The following is a 22,932-nucleotide window of genomic DNA, read 5'->3' as shown; positions in this document are numbered from 1 at the left end:
CTGACAGCTGTCACCCATTACTAGACACAGCTGACTGCACTCAGGACGGAGTATATCAGCAGGACAGCGTCTCCACCTCAGTGCCGAGATATCGCCTTGAGATTAAGGTAACCTACTCTGCTAGTATATATTTTGAGGACTCTGATAAACCTTGCTAAACTATTTCAGGACAGCTGATTACAGAAAGCACCTTGCTTGGATAAGTACTCACCTTCCTGCTTCATTATTTCAAGAGGTGGAGGCGGCTTCTCCCCTCTCCGTCTACTGGGTGCTGTCGCACCCATACCTGTGTGTTTGTGCTCTTTCCCGCCAGCAGTACCGGATCCGACGAGCGAAGGCAGTGGCCACCTGGGAATTCGGGACTTGGCGGTTCCAGTACTCCTGGTTTTCGGTGGCGGAGGAAATCTGGGTGGTTCCGGTTCGACGGGGACGGACGTCTCCTACCTTCGAGCCTGCCCACACAACACCAGCAGATTTCGACTTACAACTCCAAAGTATTAATTGTTGTATTGGTTGTGCCCTGTTCACAACAGTAAAACTTGTTATTCACCTTTCTCTATTGTCCGTTCATTGCGCCCCCTGTTGTGGGTCCGTGTACCTACACTTTCACAACAGTTACAGCCTTATTCCAAAATGGATGAAATTAATTTTTTCCTCTCAAAATTCTGCACACAATACCCCATAATGACAGTGTGATTTTTTTTTTTTTTTTTTTTTTTTAGATTTTGCAAATTTATTAAAAATTTAAAACCTAAGAAATCCCGATTTGCCAACTTGGCATCATTACGCAGTCACTTCTGGGTGTTTGCAGTCTTAACAGCTTCAATCATGTTCAGACTTCTTTAAACGGGGTAGTCCTAGTGAGTACAGTTTGAAACATTTGATTGTTCTCCATCGGGGTAAAAATTTGAAGCAAAAGCAGCATTTATTGTGGTTTTGGCTGAGAACACAGCCGGGCACAGCTTTACTTTAGTTTTTGAGCAGTTGCCAGGTATGCACTTTATAAGCCAACCTGATTGGAGGCAAACTGGAGTAAGCTGTTTCATTCCGTTTTTGCACTTTTTCTGGATCATGGAGGATTGTAATACAATGGCACCTTGTGAAACAGGCGAATTAGACACCTAATTGATCTAAAAAGCAACACACACAGACATCCATACAGGATAGCGTGTGTGTGTATGTATATATATATATATATATATATATATATATATATGTGTGTGTGTATATGTGTATATATTTTATCTTGTACACACTTGTACGCACTCTCCCCTGAAGACCTTACCCTGCTATTGCTGTCATTGCTTTGCCATTGTGCAGGGTATTTATTCACTCTTCTATCTTTGTATGTGAAAGAAATGCACCAGAGTAAAAACCACAGTAATGTGTCTTTTAGAAATACAGTGACGTAGAAAAAATATAAAATACTTAGTGAAGTGCAAGTATCTCAGAGCTGTATGTGTGGAAGTAAAGTTAGACCTTACTTGTGTGAAGCGCCTTGAGGCAACTCTGTTGTGATTTGGCGCTATATAAATGAAAATAAATTGAAAAATTTTTAATTGAAATTGAAAGAGGGTTTAGGTTAAAGATGCTCAGAGACCAGTGGCATCCCGGATGGGTCTTTAGGATACGAGTTGTCACCTGAGCAGTCTGGTTACTATTGAGCTTACGTCATGACCTGTTACCCCTCATTCATCTTTTTCACCAGTTGTGTGGACAATGAGCAGTTACTAATTCACTTTCCCACATAAAGACAGTGAGACACATTTGTGATAAACTAAATCTGTGAATAAAATCACGGAAATGGTTTGATGATGAACCATTTCTCAGCAAATAAAGCTGGTGTGAACTGCTGGACAAGCAGTGCAGTCAGCATCAACCATTTGTTCAGGCTTTTTACCATTTGCCAAAAATAATGTGGGAATTAACTGTTTTCTGCAGCCATCAGGGGAAATGGGTGGGATGATTTGTGCATTCTTGCTGAGAAGTTGTGATTCAAAGCTTGTAGGCTTAAGTACAAAAAAGCAAAAAAAGATTTAAAATTCTGTGAGAGCTACAGCCTGTCAGCTACAAGGAGACCTGTGAGACCAATGTGTGTTTTATTGCAATTAAGCCACCAAAGCCAGAAAACTATTTGCATGTTCTTGTGCTTTTGCCACAGGTGATGTCAGGCTTTACTTAGGGGCCCTTCACACATAACACGAAAGACACAGAAACCAGAACAAAATCCACAAACCAAATACGAAATGGGGAACCACGAACCATCCAGCTGCTGTCGTGAGGGACACGTGGTTGCACAGGTGTGCACGACACAGAGGCGATGAGCGTGCACGAACACAGTGCAAGCAGCTGGAACGTATTGCACCACATTGCGCCGCTGATGTGGAGAAAAATAAAATAAAAATCAGCTGAATAATAAGTGAAAATCACTGGGTTGATATCAGTAATAAATAAAAGTTGACACAATACAGAACACTGTGGTTAAATAACCCTGGTTAAATAAAAAAAAAGGCACTCATGGGATTCGAACCTGCAATTTACAAAAGCTCAGATTACCAGAAGGAAACTTTACCACTGCACTACAATCACTGTCTTATAACAGAAACATAAAATGCCTAAAATCAACAGAGATAAACAGGTTTTTTTTTTTTTTTAAAGAAAAAAGTGCCGTATAACTGACAAAACGGCATTTGTTACGGAATATTTTTGGTGATACGTGACTGAAAGTGCCGTATTTGTGGCACTGTTGGCTTGTCATATTGTCATAGTCCTGCGGCTGCGCGTGTTCTGCCAGACACGTGTGTCAGGCAGAACGCGTGTGACATTCTGAAGGCCTGCTGCGTGATCTGATGGTCTGTTTCACATGGAGCAGCCTGCCGAGGTGCGCTGTGTTTGTGGCCACTGCAGCCCGGCTCTGTGCGCTCAGACGTGGCTGTCTGGCCCCCATGTGATCATGTCTGTAAATACATATCAGCATGTCATGCAAGTGTCCTCTCCCCCTGCACACCACGTGTTGGGGGGGAGCGGGGGTGGGGGAGCGAAACACACGCACACATGCGATACACATGCACACTCATGGGACATTTAGACAGATTTCACATCCAGCTCGAAAGTGATTGTCTGCTCACTATTTTCGTGCTGATAGTGCGAATAGCCATACATTTTGTAAGTGTCCAGTGAGTGGTGTTGGATGTTCATGTGTGTCACTTGGAATTTGGCCGACATCTGCTGTGAGAGGGATTGAATGGGCTCTCACCGGGCACTCTCTGTCTTTCAGCTGCTGGTGTGCGCGAATAATTGTAGCGACAGGTGTACGAGGAGTTGGAGGCAGCTCTGATTTTTCACAAATGGCATGCAATTCCTCCTTCCTCCTTCGTGCTCTAGTCAGCTTCAATCGTGTTATGTGTGAAGGGGCCCTTATGAATGTTAATAAGCAGCTATCAGCGGTCAACACTGAGACAAATGGATGACTTTGCTGGTAGGTCTGTTCAGAGGATCCGTGGGTACCACTGGAAGGACCTTGTGTCAAACGAATTGTTGTGAGGATGGACCAATTGTCTCCCTGTGTGATTGCCAATTAGAACTCAGGGCCATTCTGTGGTGTGGTGGATGTGGTGACGTGTTGCACCAGCACATGCTCTCAAAACTGACCTGACTTCTTAAAACTTAACCTTTCCTGCTTCAGCTTTGCACGGGTTAACCTATGCTCTTGTTTGAGTAATAAATCACTGTGGAAGCTAACAAAACTTTTATTATATGCATGGAGTCTTTCACTTTTATTGCCACGACCTAAATTAAACTCTGCTGCGGCTGTTGCTGCAAATAAACATCAGAAAATAACTTGCAGAAGGAAGGATAGTGGAACTGATTTTCACCTGCAGTTAAAATTGAAACTGCTTAATTACTTGAGGCCAACTCTTGTTGTTAGACAGTAGCAAGAGCCGGATAGAGTTAGGTCCACATGTCTGCATGTCAGCATATTCGAGTCAAAAGCCATTTGTGAATATGTTGTTGTGAGGACTGTCAACTTTAAAACCACAGTGTGCTGGATTTAGTGTCATCTCATGGTGAGGTTGCAGATTGCATTATGCAGCCCGTTGTATTTTTTCCTCTTCACTTTTTTGGATTTTGCCGATGGGGATTCTTGCTCCCTTGCCCTCTCTTGTGATAAGTAATATGTATAATCCTCCATTTCACAAAAATGAGGGTTCTCCTTAGACTATGTATATACTGGACAAAGCCTGCATGACATCACCCATAGATTTCTATAGCGATCCAGAACAGCCAACATAAGGTCCATATCTGAGCGTCTCCATGTTGGCAGTGGTGGCAGCGCTGATTCTGTCTGTGTCATAACGAACCCATAAATGTAAAGAGGTGGCGCATTGGGGACTGTATGGTGGTTCTTCAGTGTGGGAATTAAAGGTTATGAGCCACTTATTTGACCAGTAATCATCCGTTAAGTCCTATGACTTAACGGATGAAGCAACTGATAGCTGCTAAAATTGCTAACGCTGTTAGCATACAACATTAAATAAGATGAGAATTTCACACAGCATGAATATTGCAGAATATGGGATGTCTTTGATGATCTGTTAGGACATTTCACCACACAACAAGCCATATTATTCCAGGTGTTTGAAATAAAATTCTCAAAATCACAGACACAGCCCTCTACAACAGCTAGCAACTGCATCGACTGACCTCTGACTGACTGATGCTATGAGAGTAAGAGATGCTGGGCTCAGGTGCCGTCACTCAACGTGACCACGCCCCTAATTAAGCATAGTTTTATGGCTTGAATCATCTTAAACGAAGATGTTAAAAAAATTCACCCCTGTACATTTGAAAAGTATAGCGAGCACGTTTTTCGTACCAGGCTGCAAACATGTTTTCTTCTGGATGGGCTTCTTCTGGGCCCATCGAAGCTTACCACTTGGGGCTCTCAAAATTGCTAGCCTACAACTAGCAACCAGTAGACAGTGTATGAAGGAGCAACCACTGATTCTTCTTCCTTTTTCTTCAGTCAAAATGCAAAAAGCAGAGTAAGCATGTCCCTACTGTGTCAACATGGCAGTGCAATAGAGCAGCTTCCATGAGTAGGCCTGCTTCGATGTATATATCAAGGACTCATTCTAATCTCATGAAAACACATCGATTCATTGAGTAGGTAATTATACGATCGCGAACAGACAGTTATGAATGTCATTTCTGCTAATAAACACCCTTAAATAATACATACTGTAGCTTTAAATTAGTGGTAAATAATTTCCATTCCAGAAATGGTTGATTTAACTGAGCTCAATGGGATGTCTACTGCTTGAAACCAACTGTTATCTAGACCTTTAATCTGCTGATGTGCCAATGAGGGAACACACATGACTGTGAAACAGCTCAGCACCTGTTGGTGGGAACAATAAACAAAAAGAGCTCCATTCACCTATTCAGTATTTGCTTTCAACTCTAATATAATGCGACTGTTAACTAAAATGACAAAACTATGTCAATATCCAAAAATTACATGGGCTTAACTGTAACGTGGAGTAGCTGGGATACTCAGTAGAAGTAAGGCGTTGTATAGGGTGAAGGTTACGGTCATATGGAGATGACTGTGTAACAGAGTGCTTCCCATGACTTCCTCTGGCAGCCTATAACAGTCTGCATCTGTTTCTCACAGCGCCATTACCAACCTGACTCTACTTTAAGACACCAGAAAAAAACAGACCTCGCTCTCATCCACTGCCAAACCACATCTGTCAAAATAAGTACGACCCTGGCAATGTGAATTGCAAAGAGGAAAACAGACAAGTGTAGGGTCAGGAAAGAGAGATGAGGGGAAAAATGGATATGTGGCAACACAGAGGTAATGTCCATACCATACTGCTGCAGTGTGTTCTTCTGCACATATGCACCGCAGTCTACCACCTACTTTTCCTCTTATTTGAGCTGTGCTTTGAGTTGACACACGGAAGCGGGAGCTGTGATATCATTTGTTTGTTTAACACGACAGATGGATTTGTTTACGTGAAAATGTGCACATGAAGACAGACATATACCCAGAACAATATTCAGGGGGGGTGAAATAAAAAAAACCTTGCAGTTACACACACACACACACACACACACACACACACACAAAAGCCCAAGTGTAGTGGTTTGCTCTGTGTTGTGCATGTTGACTCCTCCCGGTAGGCAAACTCACAATCTCCGGCATGGGGGGCAGACACTCTGGCCAGTCGGCTAAAAACCTAAACTCTAGTCTGAGTAGCCAGAGTATTGTTTAGCTGTCGGGGGAGTGAGGGCTATTGATTACCATATGCACTTTGACTCCTGCTGATGTCCATCACACAAGTTTACCTGTAAAATTGCCTCTAAAAAGAAAGCTCAGATGATAGATCACCCCTGAAATCTGCATGTCGTTTCAAACGTGCAGGAGTCTCACAAACATGTTTATTTACACAACAGAATTTCAGTTGCTGCTCAGTCTGTCCACATCATTTGTCTTTGTTAAAGTCTTTTATTATACGCTGCATTTTGTGTAACTGTTTTTGGACATGACTTTTATAGTGCACATACTGTTTGGACTTTTTTGTGTATGCGTGTGTGTGCATGTGATGTGCTCTTTTTTGTAATGGCTCATGTGGCTGATCAAACTGTCACATGACAGCACACCTCATGTCATTTCATAACATCCAAATAAAACAAAGTTACTTATCAACTCACCAGCTTTGTTTATAATCTATATTCCATGATTCAGAGCTATGTAGCTGCAGTGTTAAGACACCAGACAGCAGTCATGTGACTGTTTACACGTGTGTGACTTTCATTACTATAGCAACCAATGTGGATTAGATGGCAGATGAGGACTGCAAACACAGACACAGAAATCACATATTGTCACTTGGTTTATACAGTGTAGACAGTTAATCAGTGAGACCAAATTTGAATCATATATTGTTTAAATCTGATTTTAACTGGCAGGCTCACCAAAGGCTATGATGTTTGCATTTGGCACTGTGAAGTGTACAGAGAGAGTAGGGAGCAGACTGAGGTCAGCCTGGAGAGGCAGAGGTAGGCACTGGAGAAAAAGGTAATGAAAGCTGTTAGGAGCAAGATGTCAGGTCAGGTAATGCTTGCTTTTTGCCTGCTACCAGTAACTATGTAACCTGGTACTAACTGCCACATGGGCCAGGCCATCAGCTACTCAAGCAGCAACCCCATCTAGGGTTTACTGTGTGTGTGTGTGTGTGTGTGTGTGTGAGAGAGAGAGAGAGAGAGAGAGAGAGAGAGAGAGAGAGCACTCCCGGTCGTGCGTTCATGTCTGTGTCTTGTGGTCAGTGTCTATCATCCGGGTGTGTCCTCAGTGTGGTTCTTCCTCTGTCTTTGTCTCAGGTCTGTCTCTCCCGTGTCTGTGTTTGGTCTCCCTTGTTCTGAGTTTGTTTCCCCTGTGGTCTCCTGGTTTGCACTCTGTTTCCTTGTTGAGTTCCACATAGATTTTGTGGTGTCTTCCTTGATTTAGTTTTTGGTTGTGTTCAGTTGTTTTTGTAGTTTGATTATTGTTTGTCCCCTTTTATGTGTTCATCTTCCTGTCAGTTTTTTCCTACTGTAGCACATTATTCTATCCTGAGCTCCGCGTTGCTTTTCTGTTTGAGTTCTTGACTTAGTTTTTGGTTTTTGTTCTTTGATCATTTGATTGCCTCTTTTCATGTGTTAGTTCTTGTGAGTTTTCCCTTATGTTACACTTTTGACACCTTTGAGTTTCATGGCTGTTTTACATTTGTGTACTTGGATTTGTATTATGGTTCCTCTGTGGTGTTTTTTTTTTTTTATCTGTTATGTTTTATTTCCTCTTACCCCTGGAGGTTGTTTGTGTTTAGTCACCTTGTGCTTTTAGTTTTGTGATTGTTCTTCTTAGGTTATGGTTTGCTTTAGTTGTAATAATAATAATAATAATACATTTTATTTAAGGGTGGTGTTGCTAACCGAACGGTCCCCCCTAAAAATCTGTCGACCCTGCCTTCACTGTGCATGCGTCATTAGCCTCGGTTCACGGATTATCACCTTGTTTCTACTTAAAACTGCACTCCAGTCATCATCTGTCTCAGCGACAGATATCTGAAGCTTTTGTACAACAATCATTTCCACATAAATTCAGCATTATTTCATCATAAAAGACGGAGGAAGTGATCAGAGTGACGTAGCTACACAAGCTGCTAGTTTATGCGTTCAATGCGCATCGGTCATTTTAAAGCATCACCGAGTATCGCTTCGTTTCTGCTTAAAACAGCCTCGTTTCTGCTTAATACTGACTTTAGAATGATTTAAGAGGTTTTACCCTGTCATCTGATGGATAATAATCCCATTAATCCATTTGATCGCTTTGGGTGAAGAGACTCTGTCTTGGACAAGTGGCTCAGCTCTGAAATTATGCATTTGGTGGCAGGGGGGACCAATTTTTAGGTGTGACAGTGGCTTTCAAGGAATTCAAGGTCACCTTTTTAAAACACATTAAAATAATAGCAATAAAATCAAAAACATTACAAAATATATAGAACTGTACAAAGGATCAAAGGGAGTATGCATCACGAAAGAGATGTGTTTTGAGACCAGATTTAAAAAGGGGAAATGACTTAGTGTTATGGAGGGCAGGAGGGAGGGAGTTCCAGCCGCTCTGCTCCCCATGATAACAAGGCGGACAGATGGAACAGTGAGATGCATGGAAAAAGAAGATCGGAGTGAACGGGCAGTTGTAGCAAGGTGAATTAGGTTGGACAGCTAAGGAGGGACGAGGTTGTAAATGACTTTGAATGTCAGGAGCAGTATTTTGTAGTGTATGCGGTGTGTGATGGAAGCCAGTGGAGCTGCTGCAGTACGGGTGTGATGTGGTGGGTGAATGGGGTCCTTGTGATGATGCGTGCTGTGGAATCTTTAACTAGCTGTAATTTATGGAAAGATTTGTGGGGAAGGCCAAATGAAAGGGAATTGCAACAGTAAAGTCGTGAAGTGACGAGACTGTGAACCAGGATAGCAGTAGTATGAGACGTGAGTGAGGGTTGAAGGCGGTTGATGTTGCAGAGGTGGAAGTAAGCTGAGTGGGTTATGTTATTGTTGTGAGATGTGAAGGAAAGTGTGCTGTCAAGGATGGTTATGTGTTGTCTCTACTTCCTTTAGATGTCTGTCTTGTTCTAGCTACTTTATTGTTGCCTTTGTCACACACCTGTTGTTCATTTGCTCATCTATTGGTTTTGTTTTTAAGCCACACCTCTGTCCCTGATTTTTTGCCAAGTTGTTTCACGTTGCTTCCTGTTTTCTGTGAGTATTCAGAGATTGCCTGTGCTGCTGTGTTATTCCAACTGTTTTGTTTTTTTTATTCATTTCCTTGTGACTCAGTTTGGACTCTGTTTTGTGTGTTTTTGGACCCTTTTCACAGACCTCACTTTTTGTCAGTGTTTGGCGTATTGGTTGTTATTTAGACAATAAATCACTAGGTTTTTGCACTTACCACCTGCCTCTTGCTGCCTGCATTTTGGGGTTCCATCTGACATTGTATAAAACATAACATTAGTCTAGATGTGGAGGGTGAGACTGGACATCCTAGCGGAATTAAATAGAATATCTGTCTTAAGGTCTGTGCTGGACCATTGCCAGCAGGTGTGTGGCGACAGACACCTCCCCAAGAGCGATGATAAACAAACCTATCATCTGGTCAGTTGATGTAAAAGGAATTGGCTCCAGTCTGTCTTGGCCCGCCCTTGTCATTGTATACAATCTTCTCAGATAAGTGTATTTTCAGCACTATATAGACTATTTTAATCCTATTTAAAAGCATTCTTTGGATCTTGTTTATACACAACAGATAAAGGGACAAGAATTCATTTTTCTTGTTTATGACAAGATTAAAGTTATGTTACATTTGTACTGAGTTAAATAAACACTGAGAAACAACTTAAGAGAATCACTGTTGAATCACTGTTAATCAAATCACTTAACACAGAGAGTGATAAAATGAAACTTTTGGAAATGAAGTCAACTCTAAAACTTGGTTCTGAGATTTTTACATTTGAGTTTTTTTTTTTTGTGTACACAGATGAAACATGCACAAAGAGCTAGAGCTATCAATCAGAATGTGGGTTAATTTGTAAATATTGTTTCAACATTCATGTCTACACTGTAAGGATGTAAAGCTCATTGGATCAGACAGATTGAAATCACAATTTTTACCATCTAAATAAAAATATGTACTGATAGGAACTTACGGTTGTTAACGGAACACAAATCAAATACCCTCATGGCACTTTACTCAAAACATTCTGCTGGTGTGCATTTTGTCCTGAGACAAACCACATGAGCAAATCATCTACAGATTAAATGTACAAAATGTGTTAAGATCAGATGTTTTTCCTGCATGCTAGGAGAGTGCAACATCGTAGTCACCTTGGGTAAACAATTTAACAGCAAATTCTCAAAAACCTGTGCAAAATATTAGCAAACAGCCTGGTTAAGATGGAATATGTATTGGAGTCTGTGGGGAAAGTTATCTTGCGAACCTCAGTCAACTTTAAATCCATAAACAATCATTTTGTTTCAGGTATTTATTTGAATGTATCAGTTCAAACACTGTTTAATAATGTTTAACATGTTTAATAATATGTGTAAATGATAAAATCTGAAATCCTCTTTTGCCATAAAATTTGGATAGTTGACAGGATGCACAGGATTACAACCAAACCAGCAGAGTGCACTCTTATTTTCTTAATAACGTTGCTCTGAGGTAACCTATGCACCATGCAAATGACTTCTGTCCATTTCATGGTTGCTTTTTGTAACACATCTGTCTTTTCACTTACTTTTGTACAGTTGAAAGCTGCTGCATATGACAGTCGTAAGAAATAATCACACATACAGTAGTGTGTACAAGACCTTAGAGCTAATGTTTCTCTGTAAATGTGTTTTTCATTTGCATATCAGTGAAACACGAATTTGAATTCTCCAAATATTAATAAAAAATAATAATAAAATAAAATGATGCAGATAATTTAGTCTGTTGTATAAAAGTACTTGATTACTGTTTACTTTGTAAGTTCACAGACCACTGACTGCAAAAGCCAAAAAACAAGAAAAAAAAAAAAAGGTAGTAATAGCCATTGAATAACAACCATCGTGTTCATGGAAAGCCATGAGACATTTATTCATTCATCTTCTACCACGTAGTCCAGTTGTGGGTCGCGGGGGGCTGGAGCCTATCCCAGCATTCATAGAGCACAAGGTGGGGTACACCCAGGACAGGACGCCAGTGTGTCGCAGGGCCACAAACAGACAAACAAACACAGACACACCCACACACACACCTACGGACAATTTAAAGATTCCAATCCACCTAACCCGCATGTCTTTGGATGTGGGAGGAAACCGGAGCACACGGAGGAAACCCACGCACACACGGGGAGAACATGCAAACTCCACACAGAAAGGCCATGGGAATTGAACCCACAACCTCTCGCTGTGAGGCAACTGTGCTAACCACTAAGCCACCGTGCAGCCCCAGCCATGAGACAGTTCACCCAAAATAATTCAGTTTTAAATGTAAAGGATATTCTCATGAAGTATTTGTTTTAGTCTTTAATGTTTACAACTTTGTGTCTTAAATAATTTGATGATTAAAGTGCTTCACTACTTCAGCCAGCATGGTGGCAAAATCCTCAGTGCTTTTACTTCCAAATCAGAAGATTCATGGTTCAAGACCACCTGGGCCCAGTCTCCATGGAATGCGGAGTTGCATCATGAAGGGCATCCAGTGTAAAACTTGTGCCAAATCAACATGCAGAGCCATATCAGTTCTGCCACAGTGACCCTGAGCACAAAAAAAAAAAACAACAAAAACATTATTTTGCAGTGTATTTGCTTTATTTTGCATATTACTAATATAATCACAGTCAAATTGTATATTGATATCTCTTTAAGGGGCCCCTTCACACATAGTGCGAATTTGGACAAATTGCGCATGAAGTGCACATGAGGCAGGAATCATATGCAAAACGTGTAAAATCATAGCTGCCTCGAATGCCTTGTATACCTATTGCTACTAGAGCCTGACCAATATGGATTTTTTGAGGCCGATGCCAATAACGATATTTGGATGAAAAAATGACGATAACTGATAAATTGGCTGATTTGCTGATAGCCGATAAATCAGCCGATGTTATTTTTTTTTTAAATGAATAAAATGTTCTTTTTTGGAAACAAAAAAGGTATGAGCTAAAAGCTGAAGCTTTGTCCTCATATTGATTAACTTTATAACAGAGAAGAATTTTCAAGTTCAAAAAATGCAATCAAGAATTAAACTCTTGTGAAATTGGCAAATACATATCCTTAAAAAGAGTTGTGAAATACATCTGATCTTGTACCTCTTGTTGCTGCAACTTAGATGTAGGTTCAGGATAAGGATATAGATCCTTATAAACTTGCTTGTATGCTTTTGTCAGCTGATCAGTGCAGTGTGACGGCGAACTACGGGGGCCGTTGATGAACACATTTAAGCAGGGGTGTAAGTAGCTCTCAGTTGAATGGAGTCAGAGCTCCATCTACTGGACAAATGGTGCAAGGACATTTTACATTGCAGACACAAACATTATTTCAGTAACTGTTCTGTTGATGAGAAATTATCGGCCTTCTATCGGCAAAATTTCGGCCGATAGTGAGTACTTTGAAAAGGGCTTATTTCGGCTGATAATATTGGCTGGCCAATATATCGGTCGGGCTCTAATTGCTACAACTATTGGCGCACACAATCGGCTGAAAGACAGAGTGTGCCCTGTGAGAGTCCATCAAACCCTCTTGCGGCAGGTTTCACCAGGAGTCACCCTGAGTTGTACTTATTGACAATATGTGTGAAGGGGCCCTAAATGTGTCTGTTGGTTGAAATGTTTCCTTAAATAATATTTACTTTTGCAACTTTGTATAATTGTTGCCCATTTTCACCAAGTATTTTGAAAAATGTCATTGCTGTGATTCTAGTAGATCTGTTGCTAAAATACTAAAAACTTGCATTGTGCTGCCTTGTTTAAATGAAAATACCGCATTTCCACCTCAACGTATGCGTTCTGTGTTGGCTCAAAAATACCCAGCAGATTTTAAGGACTTGGACCATACCACTTTGCACTGTTTTGTTGCACCTGCATGAAAAATGGCCTTATACATTAATCTGTTATGTTGAGTTCTGTGTTACTTCAGATGCTCAGTAAATGAAGTTTATGGCTTTCTCAGTCTGCTTTTATTATTTGTGGAGCTGAATGTGAATTTGTGTTCCAGTGGAGAGAGCGGTGCAGGGAAGACTGTGGCAGCCAAGTATATCATGGGCTACATCTCCAGGGTGTCAGGAGGCGGAGCCAAAGTACAGGTGAGTGGAACCACTTTTACCTTTAAGAACACTTGTATACTTCAAGGACGTGAAAAATGCAGTACTGGTCAGAGTTACTGGCACCTGTGTATTTTAAGCACAAAATTTAAAATACAGTGCATCCAGAAAGTATTCACAACACTGAACTTTTTCCACATTTTTTATGTTACAGCCTTATTCCAAAATGGATACAAAATTCCCTCAGAATAGATACATAAAGTGTACAAATAACATTCTAGGTATTTTTATTTCAGTATGTGAAAGCATTTTTTAATGATGTTCAGTAACTTTGGGCATTTCATTAAGTATTCAGATTTGAAAAAAAAATGATTAATTTATATTTATTTCCGAATATACTGTATTTAAAATTCTATACTTAAAATATAGGGCACCAATAAGTCTGACTTGGACTGATTACTGATGACTATCTTTGAAAATATCTTGCAGCTGGAATTTAGCACCGATTTTTCATGCGAAGAAAAACTTTGTAATACTTTGATATGCATATTGCATAATTTTACTTTTTTCACTTGATAGCCAAAGGCAAACACAATTTAAGATGTCATTAATTTAATGAGAAAAATATACTATCTTTTCATTTTATTGAACATTTTGTAATGTGTTTAATAATTTGTAACACCACGTATCGATTGGTTCATTTCATTCATCATAAATTGAGTAAAAATTACAAATCAAGATGTAGTATGTAGTGTGTGCTTCAGTCCTGTACTTGTTCTTTTTGTCAGACCTAAACCCTCCTCTTCTCATCCATATGCCTCATTATCAACTCATCAGCAGCGTCTTATTTGCTCGGACCCCTTCAGCCATCTGGCAGCCCCACAAACCAGCAGATGTCCTGTTCTGAAGCGTGATAAAGATCTTAGTTTAATGAGGAAATGCCTGCACGGGGATTGCATTGAGATTTTAGATTTTAGAAGTAATCCACTCAGCGCTTCTTCCACCAAAGAAAAAATTATGTCATCTTTATGCTTGAAGTCAGCATCAGTGGGGCTGTTTGTCTAATTAATTAGTCTAAATCTCATGAGTTTCCGGTAAATCATTTTATGGTTACAATTTGGATTTTGTGCTTCTGAGTAATAATCAGAATGATTGTAACAAGTGTATTTTTTGTCTAAATCAGTTTGGACAGAGACCCCCCTTGTCTCCCCTGTTTTAATTGTCTTCAGGTTCTCACGACTCCTTTGACCTCATTACAGTCTCTGGTGTGCATAGAACACAAACTAGCAAAATTTGAGATACTGTAAAATAGTACTTTGCCAGTAGCATATCTGTTCATCTGATGGGTCAGTACTGGTTGACAAAGGCTACCTAATAATGGTAATAATACAATAACATGCTGTTGTCGTGCGGTATGCATTTTCTGAGTCCCTCCGTTCATGGCCAGTCACCCAAAATGACAGATATTTGCCCTCGTTACGGAGGGACTCAGAAAATGCATACCGCACGACGTCAGCTTGTTATTTGCTTTATTATCACTTTACTGAGATACACAACACGTAACGCGTACATAACAAGTTGGCTCACTTTAACTTTTGTTGTGTCGGCTGGCACGCGCTGCACTCCGAATTCGGCAGTGCGTCCTCATCAAACTGGCTGCTTAATTGGCTGCTGTTCATTGTCGTACTGTCCATGAGAAAATCATCCGGAATATCCATATTGGGACCAAAACACACTTCTCGCCTTTTTATCTTTTCCTCTGCGGACAGTTCTTCGCGCTATGACGTCATTTGTTTACGCACAGCGGGCAGGTATAGCCAGGTAGCGTCGACGTAAATCTACAGTACCGGCCTAGCAACGCCTCGGTAAAGTGATAATAATAATAATAATACAATAACATGCTTTTGGAGGGCAGTATGCATTTTCAGAGGCCCGACGTTCACACCCAGTCGCCCAAAATGACAGATATTTGCCCTCGTTAGGTCATTTTGGGTGACTTGGCATGGACGGAGGGACTCTGAAAATGCATACCACCCTCCAAAAGCATGTTATTTGAATTATTATTGCTTACTGAGATACACAACACGTGGAATCACATTAACACTATTTAATGTTATTTCAAAATGCACGACACCCAGCAAACGCGTACATAAAAAGTTGGCTCACTTTAACTTTTGTCGTGTTGGCTGGTACTGCGCTGCTCTCTAAAATCGCCAGTGCGTCCTCATCAAGCTGGCTGCTTTGGCTGCTGTTCATTGTGGTACTGTCCATGAGAAAATCATCTGTAATATCCATATTGGGACCAACACACACTTCTCACCTTTTTATCTTTTCCTCTGCGGACAGTTCTTGGGCTGCGCGCAAAATGACGTCATCAGTTTATGCACAGCGGGGGGGTATTGGGATACCCGCCCGCTACTGCAGGCAGGTATAGCCAGGTAGCGTAAATGTAAATCTATGCTACCGGCCCAACAACGCCTCAGTAAGTGATAATAATGAATGATGTCAAGTTTGTATGTGTGCATCACAAAATGTTTCACTGTAGCTTTGGGGATAAATGATGGGTAACCAAATTTTGTTTGCAATATGATTTTGCTGAAATCATCTGAATTATTATCAACTCATCTTTTACATTACTACTTATTTTGCTCAAAATCAAAAGGTATTCAATTAATTAAGTAACAATAACTATCAATAACGTGAGGGGATATTTTTCTTCCAGAAGCAGTTTTTTTGCGGGGGAACTGTTCCAAGAAGTAACTTCCATTGCACTTCTCTGTACAATAATGGACGCCTGTGTCACTGTACTGATTTAAAACTCATGTGTTTTTGACATGCAGATGGCTCACGGGAAAGATGATGTCTTCCAGACTGTGTGCATGTCTGCATATGTACATTTGTGTGTGTGTGTGTGTGTGTGTGTGTGTCTCTCTCTCTCTCTCTCTCTCTCTCTCACTCTCACACACACACACACACACACAAACACACACTTGTAAGTGGAAAGTTCCAGAGATATACCTACCAACCTGTGAATAAGCATGTGATGTTTGCTGTGCCCACACCCGCACTACAGTTTGTGTTTCATGTCTAATGGCTCACCCCGTCTGTTTCCCTGACAGCACGTTAAAGACATCATCTTGCAGTCCAACCCCCTGCTGGAAGCCTTCGGCAACGCTAAGACTCTGAGGAACAACAACTCCAGCAGATTTGTAAGACTTTTATTTCTCAGCACGCCTGACTTTGTGTCTCTGGCACTGTCTTCACTGTGGCCTCAGTTAAAACTGGTTATTAACCAAAGAAAACCTGACAATGTCCATTTTAAAGTGAATGAAACTGGAGGCAGACGTTAAATACAGAACCCACACTTTTTGTAAAAAAAATGTTTGAGTTGTGCCAAAACCGACTCTTGGATATTACAACACAGTCAAAATTAGACTGTCCCGTTTCTCAACTGTGATACTTGTACAGTAGGTACTAGTTACTACAGGATAATTTGAGGACTCTACGTTTCTGTGGCCCACCCTCGGATCTCAGCTCAGACTTTCCAAAACAATGATTTACAGTTACGTCTTTCTTCTGTTTCCTGTTTTATTGCCTGAGGCTGCAAACCTCATGTGTGTCCTGGTTAACCAAAGTTTTGCTACAAGGCACATCCTCCACTGCTTCCCAGGAAACTCAGTTAGCGGGTATATTTGAGAAAATTTACTCCGTCAGAACATTTGGAGCAGAAACTATTGGTCATGGTGGGCACAGCTAACCTCACAGTTAGCAGGGATGGATCATTATGCCGAAGGTCCATTGGTCTGCAGGTCCCTAAAGAAGGCCAGTCAGCTAGTTAGCTAGCAAGCTAACAGCATGCAGTGGTGACTATTCAATATTTTCCAAAGGCCCAAAAAACTCTTGAAAACAGCAGCGACTCCTTTCCATTCTTTCATCTGCGTCGAGAGTTGTGCGTTTCTCCATGGCACATTCTTGGCTAGCTTTTGTCTGACAGAAGTGCTGAAGCTCTGGGCCACTCAGGGACTTCTCAGTCGGACATTATGCCGTCTCCATATCCAGGCTGATGGATCTTCGATATATTGAATAGTCATCAAAGTTAGCTTTAATAACGCTAATCTGCTAACTGAAAATTTAGCTACTAATAAACTGATACCCTTCAGCTTCTCACTTGTTTCAGAGTTGCCACAGCAGATCTAAGGGGGACACAACTTTTGTGCCAGGTCACCTTTTTGATGCAACTCCACAGTACATAGAGAATGAGTAGAGGTGGCCTTGAACCAGGAACCCTCCACTCTGAAAACAAGTATAGAGGGTTTTTCATGTGACGTATTGGTCATGTCATTGTGTGTCCCGCGCCCATTCTGGATTACGACGCGGTGGCCGCTGTGATATGCTACGTGCATTTGGTGAACAATTGCAGAAGCTTCAACGTCAGTGTGAAAAAGCGACACGGCACCGTGGCGCTGAGAGAGATCCGCCGCTACCAGAAATCCACTGCTCCCAGAATTTTTTTTTTATTTTATTCGGCAATAAAATTATATAAGAATACATAAAAATACTGCAGAGGATAACACAAGAATGCTTCCAATACGGATGCTTATTTACATTGTGGTCCTCGAGCACCGAGCTGCTGATCCGCAAGCTGCCCTTCCAGCGCCTGGTGAGAGAAACGCTCAGGACTTCAAGACCGACCTCCGCTTTCAGAGCTCCGCTGTGATGCTCTGCAGGAGGCCGGCGAGGCTGACCTGGTCGGCAGCTTCCTAGTTCACAATATCGCAGTGTGACACGGTCGGCCAGTTTGTTACATCACCACTAAATTCACTATCTGGTACAAGATACAGATCCACTGAACCAACTGCTACACATCTATCACAATAAATAGCTTTATCTCGAGGATTTAAAGCATCGTTATAACCGTAAATTCTCTCCATTTTTGTATCACGTGCCAGCCTCCTTGTAATCCAGAATGGAGATGGCACCTGTCCTGCAGCAAATCAGTCACGTGATTGAAAACCCTCTATACTTAACCACTTGGCTACAACCTCTGCTATATGCTAATGCTAAACTGATAAACATTTACCTGAAGCAAAAGGTAACTTCTAGCTTTTCTTATACAGTATGAGTTTAGCTTATTTTGACTTGGTTGTTGCCTCTAAAATACTGAAACAGACCTAAAAAGCTGATGTTTTATTATGTTCTAGTGTAAAGATGGAGGTTCCCAAAAAGGTTTGGCTTGCCAGGATCAGATAATGATCAAGATGTACATAAACAATTAAATAAACAAATTAAATTATACAGTTTATTCACAGTACAGAAAGTGATACGAAATATTTAGGAATAAAAAGACACATGAAAAATGATTTTAATAATCTAATTGATGCATTTACTTTCTGGTTTGACCTCCTGCTTCTCCATGTCCTCGAGGTGATGTTTGTCGATTCAATGCAATGTCAACTTCGCTTATTGGATCAGTGTATAAACTACAACAGGAACAAGCATGTATGATTTTCAGGTTTACAAACAGTATGAGTGTTAAACTTTATTTTGGAAAAATGTTAACTGACTTAAAGTTAGCAGAACTAAATTTAGTGGAAGGTAATTGGTCCTATACTGGTTTTTCAGGGTTAGCTAATCGGCTAACGAAAAAGTTAGCTTTGCTAAATAACAGTTAGTAAGTGATAAATTGAACTGTGGAAAGTTATGTGCAGGTTAGCTTACAAAGTCCTATTGTTTCAGTAATTTGGCTTTTTTCAGGTCTTGCATTGAGCAAATTAATTTGGTTTGGCACAGACTGTCTGATAGCTTCACCTCCTTTACACCCACTTTACAGTCATACCTCGCATGACTGTAAAGTGCTTTGAGCTTCTGATATAGATGGAAAACCGCTATATAAATGCAGTCCATTTGCCACCCCCCAGTCATGTGTTTGGATAAATAATGTCTCTGTTCTGGGCTTCAGCCTGCAGCCTAACTGGGACAGGAAGAGACATTACCACACACATGCACACACACATATCATATTTTTGCACATGCAAGTACATGGCTTGCAGGGGTGGTGGCCAAGTGGCGGAATGTTCTTGGTTCAACCCTGCCCCATTTCTCCATGCAATGTGGATTTGTGTCAGGAAGGGCATCTTGCATAAAACCTGTGTCAGATCAACACGTAGATCGACCTTGAATCTGCTGTGATGACCCCAAGTGGGCGGGGGGCGACAAGGCAGCAGCCAAAAAGACTTTATGCACATGGCCTCCCTACATCAGTATTTCAAATGGTATCAGCTTCACTACACTCCCATGTACTGAAAAAATAATCCTGATGTGATCCATCAGGGCAAATACTTTGAGATCCAGTTTAGCTCTGGCGGTGAACCAGATGGTGGGAAAATCTCCAACTTCCTTTTGGAGAAGTCACGTGTCGTCATGAGAAATCCTGGCGAGAGGAGTTTCCACATATTCTATCAGGTGAGAATTTACTCGTTACTAATGCTCCTTTTTTTTTTCTTTGGCTCGTTTAGAGTTCCTGTTTAAGGGGATTTTTGAATTGCCATTTGGCTGCAGGAACATCTGCTTTCTTTTTGCACGCAAAGTGAATACACTGAACATGTGAACATTCAGAAACATGTCTACAACTACTGCATTTGCATTTATGCACATCTGCTGTACAGTTGATAGAAGGAGCCAGTGAAGCTCAGAAGAGCAGCCTCGGGATCACAAGTCTGGATTATTACAGTTATCTCAACCAGTCTGGGTCCTACGTAGTGGATGACATCAATGACAAGAGTGACTATAAGGAGACAATGGTACAGTCTGATTCTTGCTGATTAATTTTGTGTTATATGTATCTATGATTGTCACACCCCTCTTCTGTTAGCATGTGGCTCACCATCTTTTCTCTCCCTGCAAGTCTTCTTTTGTTTTCTTTTCACTCGTCTGCTTCTGTTTTTTGTTTACCGCTGTAACCACAGCAGGGCTAATTAGAGGACATAATCAAGATACCACAGGAGTAAGTAAAGCCACATTCCAGCATGACATAACATGATGTTTTGCTTTGCTTTCCCAGCATGCCATGAATGTGATTGGCATTTCGGCGGACGACCGTGCCATGGTTCTCCAGATTGTGGCTGGAGTCTTACACCTCGGAAACATTACTTTCAAGGAAGCAGGAAACTACGCTGCTGTGGAAAGTGAAGAGTGTGAGTATATCTTAATCACAATAAAGAACAGCTTCAAATTTGGTTCAAAGTAGAGCCCTGCATGGGACTAATTTCTTTGTTCTGCTCCTATCCGCTGAAATTCGGAGGATTACTGCCTGCACCCGCAATGTGTGTTACAGTCCTGCGCGCACCCGCGAAATGCTGAGTATTTATGCCCGCACAGTAATAGACATGCATTGGTTTTGTGTCTCCTCTTGTCCCGATGGAGAAAACACGTCATTTAGGCTATTAATGTAGAGATTCATGGGGCTGTTTGTTTTGTTTCTTAAAGACAGTTTCATATATGGGCATGCAGTGTTACTATGGTAACTCTCGCTGTGTCTGTCTGTGGAGCTGCTCTGCTCTACTGCTTTTTCTTTCCACTGCTCCTGTTAAATTAAAGTTTTTAAAGATGAAATTAGTGTGTGGACACTGTATACTTTTACACAATTCTCCTTTGTTGACTGAGTCGTCCTGTCGCTTCCAAACCTGCAGTGTATCTCTTTTACCTGCCCCCCCACCCCCCACAGCAAAGTTCTAACCGCCCATTGCCGCAAGATTTGAGTTGAGTCCCGCGGGACCCGGCAGGACCCAATCCCAATGCAGGCCTCTAGTTCAAAGTCACTGTAGGTATGAGTGAAAAAGACTTAACAAACCCTGCTGACCTTGCGAAACTCATCCTGATGCTAATTGTGGTATATTTATTTTTGTTTTGTCCACTAATGGTCATTGTTCCCAACAGTCAACACTCAGTGTGTCAATGAAGAAATGCGCCAGAGACGTATCATTCATGATGTTGTATAATCACTATTTCACAACAAAATGGCAGCATATGAATAATAGCACCTCAGGAACAACATGAGCACAAACATTATGTTTTATGACCATTCAGTCCTCAGATATATCCAAGGAAATTCTATGGCGCTAGCTTTTGTTTAGTCATGGCACCAGAAATGGTTTCCCACGGTTGCCATGAAGCAACACACAGCTATCCAGAAGATAAAACTAAAAATAATAATAAGAAGCTGATTATCTGGGAAGCTTTTTGAAATGTGTGAAGCATGATATTCATTTGAACTTGATTTTATGTATTTTTTATGCAAAGCAGGGACAACAGTAGTGCGTGGGATCACATTTTAGAACTGTTTTTAGTTTGTTAAATAATTCAAAATATTTCTGTCATCATCGTTGAACCCAAGAATGTCTAACGTTAATGACAACTAAATTTCCTGATCCTTTAAAGGTTTTCTATCTGTTGACACAAACAAAATGAGTTCTTTATCATATTTTCAGAGTAATAAACCTTCACGTACTTGTTGCTGTGCCATTTTGGTGAAAAATGTATCAAACTGAGAGCTGTGGGACTTAGAGGATGTTGAACATAAAACAAAAGCTGTAATTAGCTGTAAAAGGAAAGTAATATATTAAGTGGTCGAGGATGTTCAGCAGAAGCAGCTGGACTGCTGGCGTTTTTAAACAGCATAGTGTCACAGCCCCTGCAGATGTGATATACTGTATTCAGTTAAATTTATTTTCAATTTATTTTATTTATATAGTGCCAAATCACAACAAAGCTACTTCAAGGTGCTTCACACAAGTAAGGTCTAACCTTACAGCAAGCACACAGGTGTAGTGCAGCGGATAAGAGAATATTTAGAGGGGAATCCTGCAAATGGTGATAAGAGCATCAAATTCGGCAGAAATACTCCTTAGACAATCCTCTTTTGAAAAAAATGATTGGCCACTTGAATTTTCAATTGGTGGTCAGGTAGGGATCAATTGAAGATTTACACAGAGGTCAAAATTAAAAGATGCTCCAATCATATTGAAAAATATTCCACATTATTTGCCTGATCATAAAGATTGCAAAAAGGTATAGTTTGGACTATCTGTGACTGAATTCTATGGAGTTACGGGATAAAAAACAGCAAGAATGGTGACAAAGGTCAGTTTCATTTTGTACAGGGGTCAAAAGTTAAAGTTGCTCCAATTTTGGTAAAAAGGTATGCAAATTACTAGTTGAGTTAACACGGTTTTAAAAAGGAATAGTTTGGACCAAGTATCATCCTTACTTATCACATTAGGGGGTAACATATGTCACATGTCATAGAATCCAATAGACGTAGACTTTCTTTGACCTTTACTTTGGAGACCAAGCATTCAACACTGTCAACACTATTACATTTTTTAATCCTATAAGCTCAACCAATAATTTGCATCTTTATTATGTTATTGTGGCAGCACGGTGGCTTAGTGGTTAGCACTGTTGCCTCACAGCGAGAAGGTTGTGGGTTCAATTCCTGTGGCCTTTCTGTGTGGAGTTTGCATGTTCTCCCCGTGTGTGCGTGGGTTTTCTCCGGGTGCTCCGGTTTCCTCCCACATCCA

The 22,932-nt window shown here is 40.8% G+C and overlaps 1 protein-coding gene across 3 annotated transcripts in view; it reads left to right on the top strand.

Annotated features, from left to right (window-relative positions):
* myo1ea (myosin IEa) overlaps nt 1–22,932 on the top strand; it is a 161,161-nt gene that overhangs the window by 50,849 nt on the left and 87,380 nt on the right. For all 3 annotated transcript variants that reach the window (XM_034190192.1, XM_034190198.1, XM_034190184.1), the window contains exons 5-9: nt 13,309–13,396; nt 16,474–16,563; nt 19,685–19,816; nt 20,020–20,154; nt 20,415–20,547. In XM_034190192.1, coding sequence (XP_034046083.1) covers nt 13,309–13,396; nt 16,474–16,563; nt 19,685–19,816; nt 20,020–20,154; nt 20,415–20,547 — 578 coding nt within the window. The remainder of the gene's footprint in view (nt 1–13,308; nt 13,397–16,473; nt 16,564–19,684; nt 19,817–20,019; nt 20,155–20,414; nt 20,548–22,932) is intronic.

The sequence above is a fragment of the Thalassophryne amazonica genome, chromosome 2 (genome assembly GCF_902500255.1).
Source record: "Thalassophryne amazonica chromosome 2, fThaAma1.1, whole genome shotgun sequence".
In the NCBI taxonomy this organism is placed as follows: Eukaryota; Metazoa; Chordata; class Actinopteri; order Batrachoidiformes; family Batrachoididae; genus Thalassophryne; species Thalassophryne amazonica.
This window is presented reverse-complemented; position numbering and strand designations above follow the sequence as displayed.